The 19,282-nt window shown below is 40.5% G+C and overlaps 1 protein-coding gene across 4 annotated transcripts in view; it reads right to left on the bottom strand.

The window, feature by feature from the left end:
- MSH1 (MUTL protein homolog 1) overlaps window positions 1–19,282 on the bottom strand; it is a 512,649-nt gene that overhangs the window by 278,871 nt on the left and 214,496 nt on the right. For all 4 annotated transcript variants that reach the window (XM_089392823.1, XM_089392822.1, XM_089392821.1 and 1 more), the window contains exons 11-12: window positions 7,138–7,243; window positions 6,880–6,955 (exon numbers count right to left, since the gene is read on the bottom strand). In XM_089392823.1, the coding sequence (XP_089248949.1) occupies window positions 6,880–6,955; window positions 7,138–7,243 (182 nt within the window). The remainder of the gene's footprint in view (window positions 1–6,879; window positions 6,956–7,137; window positions 7,244–19,282) is intronic.

The following is a 19,282-nucleotide window of genomic DNA, read 5'->3' as shown; positions in this document are numbered from 1 at the left end:
TCCCGCGGGATTATTGCAGCCTCTTCCCATTCCGGAGGGGAAACGGGAGAGTACTTTGATGGACTTCATCACAGGGTTGCCCATGGTACAGGACAAGGATTGTATCTTTGTCATCATTGATCGGCTAACAAAGTATGCACACTTTTTTGCCATATCCGCACACTATACAACAGCACAAGTGGTCGAGCTATTCTTCAGAGAGATCTTCAAGCTACATGGTCTTCCTAAGGCCATTTTCAGTGATAGGGACAGCTGTTTCATGGGCAGGTTTTGGCAAGAGCTTTTCCGGTTGGTGGGGACAGAGTTGACACCGAGTACCAGTTATCACCCACAGACGGATGGGCAGATAGAGATAGTTAACAAGTGGCTAGAGGGCTACTTGCATAACTATGTCAATGGGCAGCAACGAGCATGGTTGAGGTGGCTGCATCTAGGGGAGTACTGCTATAATACCTCACATCACATGTCCATCGGTATGTCACCATTCTATGCCTTATATGGGTATCATCCCTTATCTTTTGCTGATGTGATGTTTGGTGATAGCAAGGCTCCTAGAGCCAAGATTTGGATCCAAGAGAGGCAAGATATTCTCCGAGCTCTCAAGGACAACATGGCTACAGCGCAGAACCAGCAGAAGCTGTATGCTAACAGGGATCGGGTGGAGAGACAGCTCGAGGTGGGGGACATGGTCTACCTACAATTAAAGCCATACTGACAATCTTCACTAAAGCAGAAGGGGGCTGAGAAGCTCAAGCCCCACTTTTATGGGTCATACAGGGTGATACGCAGGATTGGACAGGTTGCATATGAGTTGGAGCTGCCCCAAGGCAGCAAGATTCATAACGTTTTTCATGTATCATGCTTGAAAAAGGCATTGGGGCAACAGGTGATAGTGACAGGTGAGCTACCACCCATGGATGACGAGGGCCATTTGGTATTGTAGCCGGAGGCTATCATTGATACCAGGGAGAGGCAGTTGCGGAGTAGGACAGCCCGGGAATTCTTGGTGAGGTGGAAGAATTTGTCGGATGAGGATGCCACTTGGGAGAGTGAGAACATCTTGCAACATCCATCACTTCAGTTGCTTGAGGACAAGCAATATTTTTCCGGGCGAGACTGTAATATTCCTAATTAGCCATGGCTAATTGGAATATTCGATTTTGCTCAGTTTTTGCCTTCTATAGTTATTTGTAAATAAAAAAAGTGAGGACAGGGGACATAACTCACTTTTAGAATAAAAAGTCACTTCCTAGTAGCACACCGTTGTGACTTAAAGGGGCAGCCAAGGGGGCCAAAGGGGGACGCAGAAATGGAGCCCACGTAGACACATGGAGAGATTGCGCAGGAGGGAAAGAACACGTGGCAAGAGGGGAACCACGCAGGAAGAGGTGAGCCTTGGGATTGAGAGAGGCGAAGGCTATAAAAGAGAGAGGAGCCCCCTCATTTTGATCATTCAGTTATGTGCATTTTGAGCTAGTCGTTTCGACTTCTGAGCACGCTGGCTGTTTAGCTAGTCTGCAACACTGTTTAGTGCATTGAGTGTCTTCGTTCGGAGATCTCACCCTTAGCCCCAGGGGACTTCAAGTGCCTGCTCGGGCAAGGTATTTCCATTGGCATTTCAGCAGTAGTTTTATCAGCATTCCAGCAGCAGTTTCATCAGCGTTTTGGAGGACTGCGCAGCACTGAGAGAGGGACACAGTTCTTTCTGGCAGTAGTGTTGGATTGGGGTTTTTGCAGGAGGATTTATGCTGGGTGATTGAGCAGGGGACCAGCCCTTGCATATTGGAGGATATTTGGCAGAGTGTCAGGCAGAGTTCTGGAGGGGTTTCTTCAGTGGCAGAGCAGAGCATTGAGGAACTGCGTGGATCCCCAAGGGGATGATTTTCGGGGGTCAGCTATTCCAAGAAAGCTTTCTAGGTTTTTTTGGGTTTCTTGAGTAGAGCCTGATTCCAAAGTTTCAGCATTTTCTGAGGAGGCAAGCAACCCCAAATCATCATTGGCTTTCTAGCAGCAACAGCAGCACGGCAGTTCTCCAGCAGCATCCACGCAGAGAGGCCATTCTTTGTTATTCTAAGAGTATTTCTTCACTTGCCTTGTGCAAGTCGAGGTGCCATCTTTCTGATCACCTCTTGTACTCATTTTATTACTCAATATAATAAAATGGCTTAGCCTTTCACGCTGCATTTCTTAAGTATCTGCTTATATTTCCTGTTTACATTATTATATGTTGTACCACTGTTATTTTGTCATTTTTGGGTTATTATATCGTTTGCACGTATTTGGTTGGGGTTTTGCTGGGGTTTGAAGAATATTCTAGGTTGGGAATATTACATTACACCCCAAAGTGGGTACTTGGGTAATGTTGGTACTCTAAGGATGAAAATCGAGTACACACATGCCATACAAGTCATCCTAGTAAAACTTCTTTATTTATTACATACAATTTAATTAAAAATTCCCGTTCTGTGAAAACTTTTTAATTATTAAAAATTCATAGAAAAACCTAATGCAATTCCGTGAGACTCAAGAAAATACGTAGCACGGTAAATATACTTTAGCCCTGGACTTAGAAAACACACTCAAGGCCTAGTTTTTATGAGACACTCCAGCTTTGGAGGTTGTGACTGAAAAAAACTAAATTAATTGTTTATTCTCGAAAGCAAAAATAATTAATTAAGTGAAAAAACACTCTAGGGAAACTTCCTTAGTAACTAGGTCCTAAGGGTCTAAGTCTTTTACATAAGTTCATCATGCTAGTGATAATTTATACAACTTCCCCATGGGGGTACGGAATTTGGATGAAGAAAGAAGATAGAAGAATAGAGAGAGAAGAGGCGGCAAAATTCCTCAGTTGGACTTCTGAAATTGAAAATTTTAATTGGTGCTTTGTACATTGTGCCATGGGGTCTTCATTTTTTTCTAGGTACAACTTAGTAGGTAACAGATCTCGTAATAAATGGCACCACTAGATGATGAAAAGCTCTCATATCTCAATCAACTATAAACAGCAAAGTCGGGAGGTCTTATGCTCCCAAGGAATGTGATGCTCAACTTCAACATAAAGTCAATGTGAGCCAAAACATTGAATTGTCCCGAGGAGTTCTTGAGCGCATACAACCAATGTTGAAGTGTATAAAAACAATGAAAAATGAATACATCCTTCATCTCCATAAAGTGCTCTACATAACAGGCTAGAAATCAAACTGCTGACTAAATTGAAATAGGTTCCTATATATACTACTTATAGATGTCCTCAATGGTAATCCTACTTAAACCCTAGTTTATAGGAGATAACCAACGGCACAAAAGAGAATCAAAATGGGAGAACGCAATCCATCGAGATTCCCATGGTATCTAGGCGATGTGTAATACTAGCAAACCAACAATGACTCTACCCCAAGGAACTAGCCAAGGTTATGGCCTATGCAAAGCAATAGGCAAGAGTCAAGACAGGTATACTAAGTTCAAGAAATTGCCAACTTTGCGAAGCTCGAGATGCACCAAATAACAAACACAAGTTTAGAAAGTGATTCAACAATGAAAGGGTGGGTGGACCATAAACTCTATCTATATAATGGGATAGGTGGTGATAGCCTTACTACTAATACTATGGCGAATGATGACAACATCAACCTACTCTATCTACCCCCAATTTCACCATAGCAAATTAGGTCCCCCAAACCATATACCCATAAACAACCATGAGTCTAATGATAGTGTCTACCATATACATCTTGGCAATGTCATGAAAACGATTCTAGAAGCAATGTCTCTCAAGAAGAAGGAGATAGCCATAACCCATCTTCATCTAACACTAGAGAGCCTTCCTCAAACCAAATCTAGGCCTTGAAATATAAATCCCCAAATATATATAGGACAAAGTGATCATAATGTCCTCACCCTTAAAACAAAAGTGATAAGTTATGTCATGAAGCAAATGCCTTGAAAATGATAAAAAGTCAATGAATACAATCCACTTAGCGCAAACCTCTTCTTTACAATGAATAAAATGAACAAGATGTTCAGAAATCACTAGGGAAGCCAATTAGTGTTTGATTTCTCATAGCATTGTAATTATTTGTGATATTTGTTGGCTTCTTATTAATTTTTAATATTTATAATGTTTCTTTCATCAAACAATTACCAAAAATTAAACATGAAGATCACAGAAAAACAATGAACACAAGATATAGGCTCCAAGCTAGGGAAAAACCCATCCAAAGGGAAACCTAGAAAATCTCTTCTTATATAATCAAATCAAAGTGAGAAATCCAGGACCCAAATCCATCCTTCAAGAAGCCAAGTCAAGCCCGCCAAAATCCACAAAAAATTTGCACTTGTTTCAAATCTTTTGTAGCCCAAAAAATTTGCATGGTTCTAGGTCCTTAATAGCCCAAGAAGTTTGCATCAATTTCAGAACTTAATTTTAGGAAGCTCGCATCATTTCAACTCTCAAGTCTCAAAAAACTTTGTATCATTTCATATCAGAACCCATCCAGAGAAGCACCAAATTGATGGCTGATTTGGAGGAGGATGTATGCCAATATATAGTTGTTCCAACATGTGAAAAGACACATCCTTTCATTGAGCTGACTTGACATCTAGGAGGGCCGACTTGGCTTCTTGAGATGAATTTATCCAAAAATACATTTAAATTTTTATTTTCCTCTTTTTCTTTACAAAAGGTCCAAATAGGACTTTGACTAAAAAAAACCTAGAAGCATGAAGAACATGCTTGACCTAAATATCAAAGTGACTTGAGCATGAAACCCGTGCTTGAAAAATAATATTTATTTTTCTTCTTTTTCTTTTTACGTGAAATATATAATGAAATATATAATGATATAAGAACAATGACAATTATGAAGACCGAACCTAGTTACACTTCTCAACACTCCCTCTTAACTAGGGATGTATTATAATTACACAATAAGGTACAAGGATACTCTCAGATTGAAATATTCTCATAAGAAGAGTCGGATTGATAAGCCATCTTCAACATCTTGACTAGCATTGTCAACATAACAATGCCTTGAATAACAAGCTCTATCTCTCCACTAGATTAGAGCACAATGTTGGGGAGGCAATGACTATAGACACCATCATCATTGTCTCACAAGGCACATACCCCATTTGGACGTTCACCAGGTATGCCCTTTTAGGATCATTCTTGTCTTGGATGACCTATCCTCAAAAAATATCCTTTTCGACCACTCTTATCTTGGATACCATATCCAATCCTCAAAGAGTGTCGGTCCAAGAGACTACTTCCTATCATGCATTCCAAATCGATAAGGAGTATCGATCCCCAAATGCTTATCCAATCCTCCATTCTCCCGGCCGTAGCCTTCACTAAGACTTACAATTGTTAGTCTTGGTCTAGTGCATGACACAAGGAGAATACGGTGTCCCTCATCACTCCCTCTCAATTAGAGATGTAATCCTTGCTCCCTCTTAATCAGGGAGGCTTTAACCATAAGCTTTGTTTGTTTTGTTCATGAGTTGCATGTTTTGTCGTGGACCAAAACATGGCTTTGTTATGGGTTTTCCTTCTGCATGTTCGATCTTGAAGAAGGAAGAGAAAGAAGGTCAGTGAAGGTCATATTAGGCCATCCTTAAGCACCAAAAGAAGGAGAAAGCCAAGCAAAGGTCTAAAGAAGTCTTGTGAGGCCAGAATAAGCTCACACATGTGGCAGCAGCTGCTGCTAGGAAGGCCAAAAAGTTCAGACCTGCAATAGAGGTCGAAATTCTGAAGTCGGGGGTCAAAGTTGTGTTGTTGGAAGAGATTTGACTGGGTTTGACTTGGACAAAAGAAGCACATCACTCCAGGAGGTTGGACTTGGTCTTGGAGGATATTGGTCTTGGTCTTGAGGTCTTGGAAATCGTCAATTGAAGAATCTATAAGAAGAGAAGAGATTTGTGTGTTTTCCTCTCAAGTGGAGAGGTTTTGGCCCTGGCTTGCAGCCTACATTCTCTGTTCTTGTTCTTTTTGTTTGGTAGTCGTTTGATGATAGACAAACGTAATAAGAAGTATAGAAGCTAATACGTAAGAAAAAGTAAAAAGAGATCACAAGCAGTTATCAAGAAAAGAGAAATCACTCTAATCATATCCCTATGGATTTCTCAACAATGCATGCATATGTAGCTATCATATGCATGCCTCGTATGCATGTTAATATTACTATGCTCCTTTTAGTTTGAGATGGGTCTTTACAATGTTATTGAATAATATTGCACAAGAAAAATAGAAGAGAAGTTTAGATCATAACTTTACAGGCTAGCCTGTGACAAGGATATTCAGAAGCATCTTATCCAAAACAAACGTTCAGTCTATATTGTTTACCAGTTAACTACTGTTGAGAATTTCTCTTGCATTCCTATTATGACCTGATAACAATAAACAAAATCCGGAGTAAAATTCCATGAACTTGAAGAATTAAATAGAAACGTCAATTGATAGAGCATCACAATAACAGGCCTGCCAAGACTAACTAAAACTTTAGAAACTTGAAATATTACATCCTTCCATAACCATCCTTTCAAGCTCAGCTTATTTTAGCCCAAGAAAATTGGGACACTGAACAACCAGAATATGGTAAAAATAACTGTAGGCATAAACTTGAGTCAACATACAGACAGCCAGTTCACATAACAACAAAAGAATGCATGTGTCAAGTAATCTTCCTACTACAGATTAACAATATATGCTCGTATGTACTTTCTAATTTACTAGAAATCCTTAATAAGCTTGCTATAAATTATTATTCATTCACAAATATGTATCACTACACAATCTCACTCTTCAACCCGCTGAGACATAAATGTGATGAATTACAAGTAATATCCAAAACAGTTATTGATGCTAAAGCTAGAACTCACATTGCACAAAGACCCACAATATCTGCCGGAAGCAGCACTTTCAACAAGCTAGGAATTCCCTCAGTAGGCATCACACCTGTAATTCATTACAACAAAATTGATAAAACCTTCAATGAGAAACATCAAACAGCAATGTTGAGCCAATTATTGAAGATAAAATCTATAGATGACCTGTCCAAAGGAAAACATGTGATTATATTGCTTCTCTAGTAGTAGATCTATTCAGCAAGTCTAGCTGTTAAGGGTTATTATGCTTACCTAAATGACAAGCAGTTCCAGCGTAGAGTGGTCGAGGCTTCTTCTCAGATGGGACAGTTACATTTCGAAAACTTTGTTCGGGATCGAGACCATACAATTCCCTTACCTTTAACACCAACAAAGTGTTTAGCAACTCTGTAAAAACCTAACTTATATCTGTACTATTGATTCGAATTTCGAACACAAAATATTGCAATAAAATTTTGTTTTACTATCTTTTAAAAAAACATTGAACAAACAAAAATGCAAAGATACAAAAGCCCCACATGAGTGGGGAAAATGGCTATATATTTACACAATATAGAGTCCATTTTCCATTTTGATTAATTTATTAGATTATAATAGAGAACAAGATGTTCTAAAACCTGCCAAATTATTCAGGTACAAGTAACTTGTTGGATTGCCTCATCTTTGCCTAGATTCTAAATGTTGCCAAAACTTGCAAAAATTAAAATGCACATCTCCAAAAACAACCTGATTTCAGACAATCTACAAAATATACTCTTTCTTCTCCACTAACAAAGCATTCTTAAACGTTTTCTCAGGGAAAAAATATTTTTTGTACAATCTCAATCAGTAGATTGTGTTCTTAGAGGATTTAAATATCAATCTTGAGATCCACCTGTATCATGTATGAAATACTATCCTGCAAAGACAGTTAGATGTTAAGTCTGAATATCAAAATCTGAAAAAAAACATGCAATGCAATGCACAAAGAAGCAAAACAACCAATGAACATATAACAAATAAAAAGAAATAATCAAATCTTAGTGATGTACATGGGGTAAAATTTAGTACCTGTTACCGCAAAATCTAGCAGGCCTAGTGAAAAGTCACACTAGGCAACCTAGGTCTTATCACAACAAAGAAATTAGCCACCACTGTCACCTCAGTGGCCTCTCCAGCTATTTAGTGATGGATGTTATTCCCACGAGGATTCCCTAACAATATCACCCAACAAGATCTTCAATAATCAAGGGCTCGAGGGTGATAAAGGTCTAATGGTTATGGAGGAAGGTACTAGCAAGGCCTTGATGGCCAAGATAATGGATACAAGCAATCAATTACACTTTCCAACAATCCCAATAAACTACAAGAGGGCTGTTATAATCTAGGATTTTTATGATATGCAGGTTTACAGCATCCAAAAGCATATAGCAGCCAAGAAATAAACAATAAGGGATAGATTCAAAATGTATCAAAGGCTATCTAGAGGTAATCTAAGGAAAAAGAATCTTTTATTGTTTTCAATGGTTTTATATGCATAAAATGGCAATAGAAGCCTAGACGTCAACCCTACTTTTGGGGGCTGTTACCCACCAAAATGGGTAACCCTATAGGAGAAAACCTTCTCTGCTATCTTGGGCAGCCAGCCATCCAGTAGCCCTACACATTGCTCAATGATGATGACATGCCGCATTCCTTCGCCATTGCATTGGTCATGTACCTCTCACCACTAGCATTCCTTTTGAATGAGGGTGGGCTAACACTCGACAGGTACTTTAACCTGTTTGCAATCAAGTCCTTTAACTTAATATTTTGGGCATTTTAACATGGATAAAGAGGTGATCTAGATGATTGACCAATGTTGACTATATACTTGTTCTCTCACCTTACCAGGGGGTTTAGTGTTATAGGAGGGGCAATACTTGGGAAACTTGGATTGAAGTAGCGTGTTTGTGATCATTCCATACTTAACACCTTTCATCATTCCTTGATACCACCTCCATCCATTGAGTTAGCTATCAGTAGTTCAATGGGATTTGACACTCACACATCCACATCCTTAACCGGGGCCTGAAAACTTTGTCACCGAGATCGATGCAGCTACAAGAATGACAAATGATAAGATGGAAACAACAAAAGGAAAGCAAAAGTTAAAATGCAAAAGATGGTCGAGACATAATTGGCACATGGACAGAAGTCGAGCATGAGCTCTAGCCCCCCATTAGCCATCACCTGGTTCCTAAGCACTTGATGCTCCATCTCATCATAATGAACCCTTGCATGTCCCAAACCTAATGAGCCAGAAGTTGACTCATCTTAAGGGTTAAAATAAAAACTTTCTCGTAAAGAGAAAGCTTTGATCCTTGAGTTATGCACCATATAAAAGCATTACCAAAAAGAAGTAAATGACAAACCAGAGAGGTAGAAAAAGTACATCAAGGAAAAGGGTAACTCATGCCTCCACGATTGCTCCATCTATTGCATCTATACACTCAAGATGTGGGCCTCCATCAACGAGTCCCCTCGCCATGGCACTTAGCATTGAAGTCATTCCCCTTCGTTGCCACATATTTCACTAACATATATGAACTCAAGGTTTCAACTTGGAAATGCAACCTCTCCTTAGGGTTTGGAAGCACCAAATAGGGTAGATAACCTAACCATCTCGAAAAAGGTAGGGAACAATTTTAAGTGAGTTGGTCTAGTTAGATGTTTGAAAGAAAACCTGGTTTGAAGTATTATTATGCCCTTAATAGTTAAGTATGGTCCATTTTGATGCATCTATGTTTATTGTCTCTAATGAGTGGTTGTTTTCACATGACTTTGAGATGATTTTTCCATGTGGTTTTGCACAGCAAGCTGACGCCTTCAAGGTACACTAGTCCACTCTTGCTCCGTGTGACCTCAACAATGGATTGTTAAGATAACTAAGACTACAATTATACACTTCAATGCATCAAAGCAAGTTCTATCATCCTACCACTACCACTCCAAAAGGAAAGAGATTGAGATCATCATGGCATACATTTATTTAGGGCTTCAATTTTCAAGACCTTGGTTCGACATGAGACATGCTTTCCAACCTCAACTGAGAAAGGGATATGGCTCCCTTGTTCTTCTTGAGAGATAAGGGTTAAAATGCATCACATCCAAGAAGCATCTTTTAGTTAGAATCATCAGACCCGCAATCCTATATTGCTATATGGTCTAGCAACACAACTTGCTTCGAGTAGATTGGGCTTCGATAGAATGTATAGAGCCTATTACCTACCAAAATGGGTAACCCTACAGGAAAAAAAAAATCTCCAATTTTTCACATCCAATCGGCCATCGATGTAGCCCCTGACAACCACCACTAATTGACAATGTGCCATTTTATATCTGCCGCATGCATCAATGATATGCTTTCTCACCCATCCAGCAAGAGGACATGGGCGAAGGTGGGCTTCCGATCAAAAGGTACTTTATTCATTCTACAATCGAGTGCTTATGCTTGTTTGTATTTGGGCATTTGATATGGATTATGGGGTGACCTAGAAGGAGGAGGAATTTTGACCATGATCTTGTTCCCTCACCTTAAATGGGGGGTTAATCCTCAATCCTAGTCCAATAAGACCTCCCATAATGGCCCAAAAAGTATAGAAGGGGCACTACTTAGGAAGCATTAATTGAGACAGTGTTGTTCCATCTATCCCTACTCCATACTTGCCACTTTCCATCTTACATTACAAGTCCATATTCCACCTCCATTCTTCAGGTTCAACTAACCATTGGTTCCCTAGGATTTGGCACCCATACATCCGCATACCAGGGTAGGGCCAGAATACTTTGCCCAAGGAAGTTGATGCAACTAAAAGAAAAGGAAAAAGCATATTATGGCCACGAAGTAAAACAAAAAAATATCAAAATGCAAAAAATGGTCGGGAAATACACATTAGCACGTGAGCAAAAGCCTAGCATGAGATCTACCTCACTCATTATGGCCCATCACCCAATTCCTGAGCACATGTTGTTCCTATTCATCATAAAAGGAACCCTTGCAAGTCCCAACCCTAATGGGTGATGAACTGCCTCATCATTAAAGGGTAATACAACTGTTATACATCATACAGAGCAAGCTCTAACCCTTTGAGCTATGAGCACTAATACAAGGAAAAATCAAGCAAGAGAAAAAAGTGCACAAGACGGGTGGAAAAACAAAGGCCAAGTTGGTAACTCATGCATCCATGATTGCCCCCTCTTCACAACTATAACCTCAAGATGTGGAACCTAATCATGTTGGTCCCTTTAACCATCGCACTTGACCATGAAATTTTCTCCTCTTCATACCATCGTTATTCACTTACATCTATCAAATGAAGGGTGGACTAAGGAAATGTTACTTTCCCTTCGGGGTTGGTAATGTTGATATTTGGGGCAGCTTCAGGATGAATTTCCCCAAGAGAAACCCATCTACCCCAAAAAAATCCCATCCTACCCCAAAAGAGAAAATTCAAATTGATAAAAAAAATATTATTATTCATGGGTTTTTCCTTTCTATTTAATATGTCATAATTTAATGTTGGACAGGAAATCCTCCAAAAGACCCCTCATGGATTCAAGTAAAGTATTTATGTGGAAAATTATAATTTACTCATGATACAAGTTCAAGTTGACCACACTTAATGAAGGGTCACATTGGCACCTAAAGATCCCCCTTGTCTACTCCATCGATTGATATAAATAAAGAGCCTTTGGATCTCATTCAAGACAAAAACATGACAAGAGTCTTCTCAAGAAATCTTTGTCCTGAAGAGCAAATGCCTCAGGCAGTCGCAGGTCTTAATGGAAGGAAGAATTTGTGCATGGATGGTCTCTTCAAGTCTAAAAGGGAGGCCAAGTATGCTTGGGTTTGACGACGGTTTGGTATGAAGTATGTGCCCAAGACAAAGGTTTGTTAATACGCATGGTATGGAGCATTTTCTCTCTGGTTCATGCCCTAGTTAGAGCTCCCTCTATGCACATTGGTTCTACCTCGAAGTCTGTTCTAAATCTCTTTGTGATTTCAGCCTATCCTTGTGGAGCATATGTGGCCTAATGTGGCCTATCTTTGTCTTTATATGTGGCCTTCTTGAGTGATTTGTTTGGAACCTATTGTGACCTAATCTCTGTGGCTAGTCTTTTTTCTTATGTGGCCTAATCATTGTACCTTGCGGCATTTTCTATATGGTTTATATGTGGCCTAATGCGGCCTTTTCTTTGAGGATTATATGCAACCTAATGCAACCATTCTGTATAATTTATATGCAATCTAATCCATGTCCTAATGTCGTCACCTTTTGTGGTTACTTTATGAATCTTCTCTTTGTAATCTTGACCTATGATTGTGTGACTTTTTTCTATGTTAAAGTAGACAGTGTTTGTGGTTCCTTTGGCATCTCTTGATGCAACCTTAATAGCCCTAACATTTTGCATCTAGGGTATGGTTTATGTGACCTTTAAAGAGGTCTGTGAGGAGATCTGTGTGGCCTTTCAAAGCAACCTTCATGTGCCCTAATCTCTTGTGTTTGGAAGTGATGATGTATGACAGTGATGACAGGATGTATGGTTGAGTTATGTTTCTTGTATATGGCAAACGTATGTGTTCTTATATGGCAGAGACTCTTGTGAAGCATGTCAGTGTCGAATGACAGTGAGACTTGTGCACATAACACTGATACATAACAGAGACCTAGAGATAGTGTGTATGGCATAATAGTAATGTATGACAGTGACCTCATGTATATGATGTAAGGTGGTGTTCTTATGACAATGATGTGATGTATGACAATATTTGTATGGAAGTGTTGTTGGCACATATGACAATGATGTTTGAGTTGTGACAGTGTTGTTTGGGCAAATGCAATTTATACTTATGGCAGTGATGTTTGACAATGACACATAACAATAGTATGTGCTCCTATGGACAAAGATCTATGCTACCTACAGTGATTTGGAAGAAGCACTATCAGAGGTCTTGACAATGTCTCTTCGATTGACTTATGAGGATCCTGTATGATCCCAGGCTAGCCCTATGAGGCCCAATGATGAAATCATGTCTCATTCATATTGTACTATGTATCTCAGTTGAACATTTGATGAATATCTAATAGAAGAAGAAGAATTGATTATGGGCTTTCCGCCTTGTGGGGTTTTTCCTTGGTCTCCAACCAAAATCATGGTGTCTCTATTGTGTATTCTTTTCTTCTATTGTTCCTTATTGTTCTACCACATTGTTGATGTTATTGTTCTCTCTACATAATTGCTAATGATGATATGATGCTATGGGGTGAATGTAATGTGAAAATGTTCAAAAATTTTAAAAATTCAATTATCTACCGCAGAGAGCAATCTAGTCCTAAAAATCAACATGATATTAGAGTTGGGTTGAAGAAAAGTTATTGAGATCACTCCCATGAAGACATCTATGATGGATTTCTTGATCAAGCGGAGTGAAAGAAATGGAGATGTTAGAGACCTAAAAGAATGCTAGGGTTTGAAGGAAACCTTAGGGAGCCTTTGTTCTTACTGAAGGTTAGAGTTTTAGAGAAACCTTAGGAGTGACCTTGAAAAAGGCATGGGTTCTATAAAATTGAAACCATGGTGTGTTACTAAATTTCTTTATGATATGATATGATCAATAAGAAGCCATTGAGTTATTCAAGTACCTGTGACAGATTCAGTGTAACCCTCGATGGGCTACTCTCCCAATAGGAGATGGTATGATTCAGATCCAGTGGTCATCTTGTACACTGTTAGCCAGGCTTGGAAGGTTTTGGAATGAGAGTACAGGTGGTGAACACGACGATGCACTTCTTCTGAAGATGGCATTGATAGTGGTGACTCATGGAGGCATAATCAAGAGGGAGTTGATAGCCTCCTACAAGCCTCATTAAAAATAAGTGCTTTGAAGACTTATGTTATTTCTTTGTAATATTGTTCTTGCTTAATTGATCTTCTTAGACTACTATTTATTCTTCCTGCATGAGCATTTGAATGCTTCTTTCACTAACTTCTTGGATGAGGATGTGATCAAGGAAAGCAAATCCATCTTGAGGATCATTACGATGCAAAGTAATACAGAAAGAGTTAGCTCCAAGAGGGAGAAAGTGCAGGAAAATAAAGGAGCCACTCTCATATTTAAATTCCTGCCTCATCATCAAGTACACTTTCATTATGCTTATCTACTTTACTATTATTTCTCTTGCTCTTATTATGCAGTGAACAGATACATCAGATGAATGTAAGGACCTAGTCCTCAATATTGAGATTGAGATGGATGTAGAGCCAACCCATGATTAGAGTGGCAATGGGCAAGAGCCCTAACCTCAACGAAAGGATTGCAGTCTCCCAGGTTGATGACTATGACTAAAAGAGGCTTCCTATTCAGAGGTAGTAGAATATCATGTAATAGTCAAACGAGATGTTCTGAGATAAGGAGATGTTGAAAGCAATATGTCCTTCATGCAAAGACCATTCTAGATGACAAATATGTTGCAGTGTCAGAGAATTCAACGTGATATCCCTCTCAGAAAGAGGACAATGATGAGATCCAAGCTCCTATTGCCAGATGCACTATTATCAGATGTATGTGAAGTTGGCTTCCTCCATGATGTACTTAAGGAAGAAGAGTACTTGGAGCTACCTTGGGTCTTTAAGGCACATGAGAAAGAGACTGATTATTGCAGATTGAAGAAAGCCCCATATGGACTCTAGCAAGTCCCCTTGGGCTTGGAATGATTGGATTGATGGGCATCTGATGTGGATATCAAACTCTCATCAAGGTTGAAGGCATGTATTTGATATTTGGTTTTATATACTAATAATTTACTTTTGACGGGATCAGATCATCTCATCAGTACTAGAGAGAGTTGACCTTTGAGCCCAAGAAATCCACTTCTTGAGTTTAGATGTGTAACAAGGAGATGATGAGGACTTCCTTGTTAAGGGAAGTATGCTTTCTAAGACTTGGCATGATGAATTTCACTAAAACAGTTGAGAGAGACTCCTCTTAAGATACAGATTTGGTGGATCCCACAATGAGCAGGCAGCCAGATTGATCCTTTCTTTGCAACATATTCCTTGAGACATATTGAGCTTGGTCATGCATATTGGAACGCTACAAAGCTAGTATAAAGATACCCACATGATATAATCAGACATGGACTAAGACAGTGCCAAGTGAAATAGGAGTGTTGTGAACAGGAAGAAAACATTGAGGTGTTTCCTCAGTATGGGTCTTTACTTTGATTCCTTGGATAAGCAGATAACAGACTTCCATTGCACTCAATCCAAGCAGTGGTCAATCATATGGAAAGTAGTGTCTATTGATGAGCATTGAGGCTCCAACGCAGAGGGAGCAATGAGGCTCTAGCACAAAGGGAGTCGTGAGGCTCCGACGTAATTTGTTGTGGAATTGAACCAATGAGGCTTCAACAGAAGAGCAGGTTGTTGACATTCTCACCAAGACTTTGCCAAAAGGGAAGTTCTTAGTATTCAGAGAGCAGCTTCGAGTTGTGAAGACAGCATCCCTTCTGGGAAGGGATCCTAGCTAATCACAAACACTAAGCTCTGGGAGCTCCTGTAAGCGTGGCATACTCTTTAAAGCTATAGGGTTTGGAGGAACCTTGTCATTTTGATAAGTTGATCTCCCCTAGTCAAGTCTGGGGATTTTTGGAGTACATACCCCAGTATGCATCCTACCCACAAGACGAGCTTGTTGGGATTGCCACTCATCTGGCCAATGAGTGAGGAGACTTAGTTATGAAGGATCTTTACCTATAGGAGATGTGTCTAGTAAACTGATCTCCCTAAGTCCAGGATGCATGGTGTTCAGCCACTTGATCACTGAGGATTATGTTGGATACGACATAGGGTATGGAGGATCTTTACCACTTGTGGTAAATCGATCTCCCCTATGGTCGATTAGGATCAGTCGATGGACATAGGGTATGGAGGATCTTTACCAAGGAGTGGTAAATTGATCTCCCATATTATCATTGGATATAGGGTTTGGAGGATCTTTACCCTAGTGATAAATTGGTCTACCCTAGTGTCGTGTGGACCATTCTTCTTCTTCTATGGATCAAGTCATCATTGTTTAGTTGAGATGTACAGAGATGAGATGAGATGAGATGAGATAAGATATGATGCAGCGATGACGAGATATGGACACCTAAGACAAGGCTTATGATGCAACTAGAAAGTCCTCCCTAGTTGAGAGGGAATGTTGAAATTTGGGGCAGCTTCGAGATGAATTTCCCCAAGAGAAACCCATCTACCCCAAAAGAGAAAATTCAAAGTGATAAAAGAAATATTATTATTGATGGGATTGGCAATTCTATTTAATATGTCATAATTAAAAGTTGGGCAAGCAATCCTCTAGGATTCAAGTCAAGTATTTATGTGGAAAATTATAATTTACACACGATACAAGTTTAGGCTGGCCTCACTTAATGAAGGGTCACGTTGGCACCTAAAGAGCCTCCTTGTCTCCTCCATTGATTGAAATAAATAAAGAGCCTTTGGATCTCATTCACGGAAAAAACATAACAAGCATCTTCTCAAAAAATCTTTGTCCAAGAAGAGCAAATGCCTCAAGGAGTCGCAGGTCTTAATGTAAGGACGAATTTGTGCATGGATGATCTCTTCAAGCCTAAAAGGGAGGTCGAGTATGCTTGGGTTTGAGGACGATTTGGTCAAAAATATGTGCCCAAGAGAAAGGTTTGTTCTATGCATGGTATTGAGTATTTTCTCTTTGGTTTGTGCCCTAATTAGGGCTCCCTCTATGCACCTTTGTTCTACCCTGAAGTCTATTCTAAATCTTTGTGTAATTGCGGCTTATGCTTGTGGAGCATCTATGGCCTAATGTGACCTATCTCTATCCTTATATGCACCCTTCTTTTGCGATTTGTTTGGAACCTATTGCGACCTAATCTCTGTGGCTAGTCTCTATTCTTATGCGGCCTAATCTTTGTACCTCTGTTGCCTTTTATTTATGTTTTATATGTGGCCTAACACGGCCTTTTCTTTTAGGATTATATGTGGCTAATGCAGCCTTTCTTCGTAATTTATATATAGTCTAATATTCGTCCTAATGTTGTCACCTTCTATGAATACTTTATGAATCTTCTCTCTATAATCTTGACTTATGATAGTGCAACCTTTCCCTGTGTTAAAGTAGATAGTATTTGTGGTTCCTTTGGCATCTCTTGATGCGGCCTTAATAGCCCTAACCTTTTGCATCTTGTTGGAATTTCTAAGTCTAACTGTTAGAAACCCTTCATGTACTTTACTAATTTATTCCTACCTACTTGTTTTGTTAATTAACAAGTTATTTACCATGTAAATACTGGAAATAAATACAAGTACATGCTCAACACATTACAGATCATCAACTAAAGGAAACAGAAACAAGCACACAAGTGACACCATTGTTTTTGGACTAATGTCCCCGGAAAAACCCAATGCGGGAAACCGGTGCAGCTATATAAGAGTTTGATTTATTAAGCAGTTTCAAAATACAATCTGGGTGCCAAATCCAGCTCACCCAACAGAGAAAAATCTCGGCATTAGTACCTCTGTACTCGGAAGCAGATATTCCGGCTGAAACCCCAGATAAACACTCCAGCAGCTCCAATCTGCACCACGAAACCCTAGCGTCAGCTCTCTCTGGCCCAGCGTTAGCCCAGCGTCACTCTGGCTTGGCCTGCAACACCCTCTAGAGACACTGCATCAATCCTCTGGCCCTCTGCGTCACTCATGCTAGTCCTCTGAGGCACTGCGCAGCTCCTAGCTGCCTCTGCATGAGCCTTGGCTAGCTCTACGTGAACCCTTGGCTGGTTCTGCGTCCCTCTCTCTGGCTACTGCGCTGATCCTCCCGATGCTATCTCTGCCTCTCTGCTTCTGTATTCACTACCCCTCAGCTGCAACTCTGATCACTCTCTCAACTTTCTCAGCAAACCCAGCCCAAAAAGTCGAAATCTTGATCTCTTGGTCTGTTCTCCAAGTGACCCTCAAGCCTCCTCTTATACTTTTATCATTGACAAATCAATCGTTGAGATTAAGTCCCTAATCAACGGCTAAGATTAGGCTTCATCCATGATTTTTGGACCATTCTAACACAGTTTTATATTAATTCACATTAATATTTTATTTTCCCTAAGTTTAGACTTAGGGACTCCATTAAAAATATTAATTATTTTACAATCTCCCAAACCCTTTCTGCGTATTGGAGGTATCATGTGCCTTAGCCTCTCCACCAATTTTCGTGGCTAGAGCACATCCAATGCTATCCCAAATCAACACTCTCTCTTAGCGAGAACTGTGCTCTAGCAATACTCCTCACTGAGTATCACCCTGATCATCCGGCATCGGTCCCTGTGTTGATGCTAGGCCTGCTGCCCATCATCTGCACTACTGCATCCTGTACTGCTACCCATGGCCCTGCCACTGCTGCATCCGTACTGCAACTCCCTCTCATCCTGTTGCATCGTGCTGCCCATAGCACTGTCACTGCTAACTGCTGCACTGCAACCCAGTTACTGAGAAGTAAGTAACTGATCTCCCAACTCTGACATCTCCGTCAGGCTAGAGACACCCATGATGTTGAAGCTCCCTCTGTCGCTGACAAGTGCTCCCTCTCTGACCTCTGTGTTGCTGCAACTATTCCATGCATCTCACGTCGTTGCACACCTTTGTGCCATCTTGAACTGGTGCAACACTCCCGTGCTTCTCGCACTATTGCCTCACGTTGTCCTGGGAATCCTGCCCTATAGCTCCCTCTGTCGGTCCATCTGCATCCGTCTCTACTAACATTCGCCAGTCCTGCTACTCTTCTTCGAGGCTCCCGTAGCAAGGTCTAATCCAAGAGGCTGGGTACCTCGAGGATCCTGCTCCTCATCACCTGTAGTCCGTCTGACTACAGCTCGATGTCTCCCCACTTCCGCTCAAGTGGCGTGTGTGCACTCATGGCACAGTCATTGTTTGTCTCCACTTCCTTCTCTGTCCTTGCTAGCGCAGCCTTGGTCTCGGAAGCCTCTCCCTTGCTCTTCTTCCTTGGACACTGGGTCGCATAATGACCCAGCTCCCCACAGTGGAAGCATTTGACCTTGGAGAGGTCCTTCTTCTGTTTCTCCTGCTTTCCCTCAGATGCTAGGGCAGCATCCACCTCGTCCTCCTTGATTCTGATCCCCTTGCCACTGATTCCTACCTTGCTCAGCCTTCTGATCTCTTCTTGGCGAAGAGCAGCCCACATTTCCTCCCAATTTGGAAGGGTCACCCTGCCCAGTATGCTCTGGACAAACACCTCCTAGTCTTCTGAGACGGGATTCAAGGCTGTTTTCACCATCAATTCTTGATCCAGCGTGGCCCCTATGGAAGTCAGTTGATCCCGGATCTC

The sequence above is a fragment of the Pinus tabuliformis genome, chromosome 1_1 (genome assembly GCF_031772625.1).
Source record: "Pinus tabuliformis cultivar Carrire ecotype Pingquan chromosome 1_1, CPIR1, whole genome shotgun sequence".
Lineage (NCBI taxonomy): Eukaryota > Viridiplantae > Streptophyta > Pinopsida > Pinales > Pinaceae > Pinus > Pinus tabuliformis.
The sequence above is the reverse complement of the archived record's forward strand: the minus strand, read 5'-3'. Positions and strand labels throughout refer to the sequence as shown.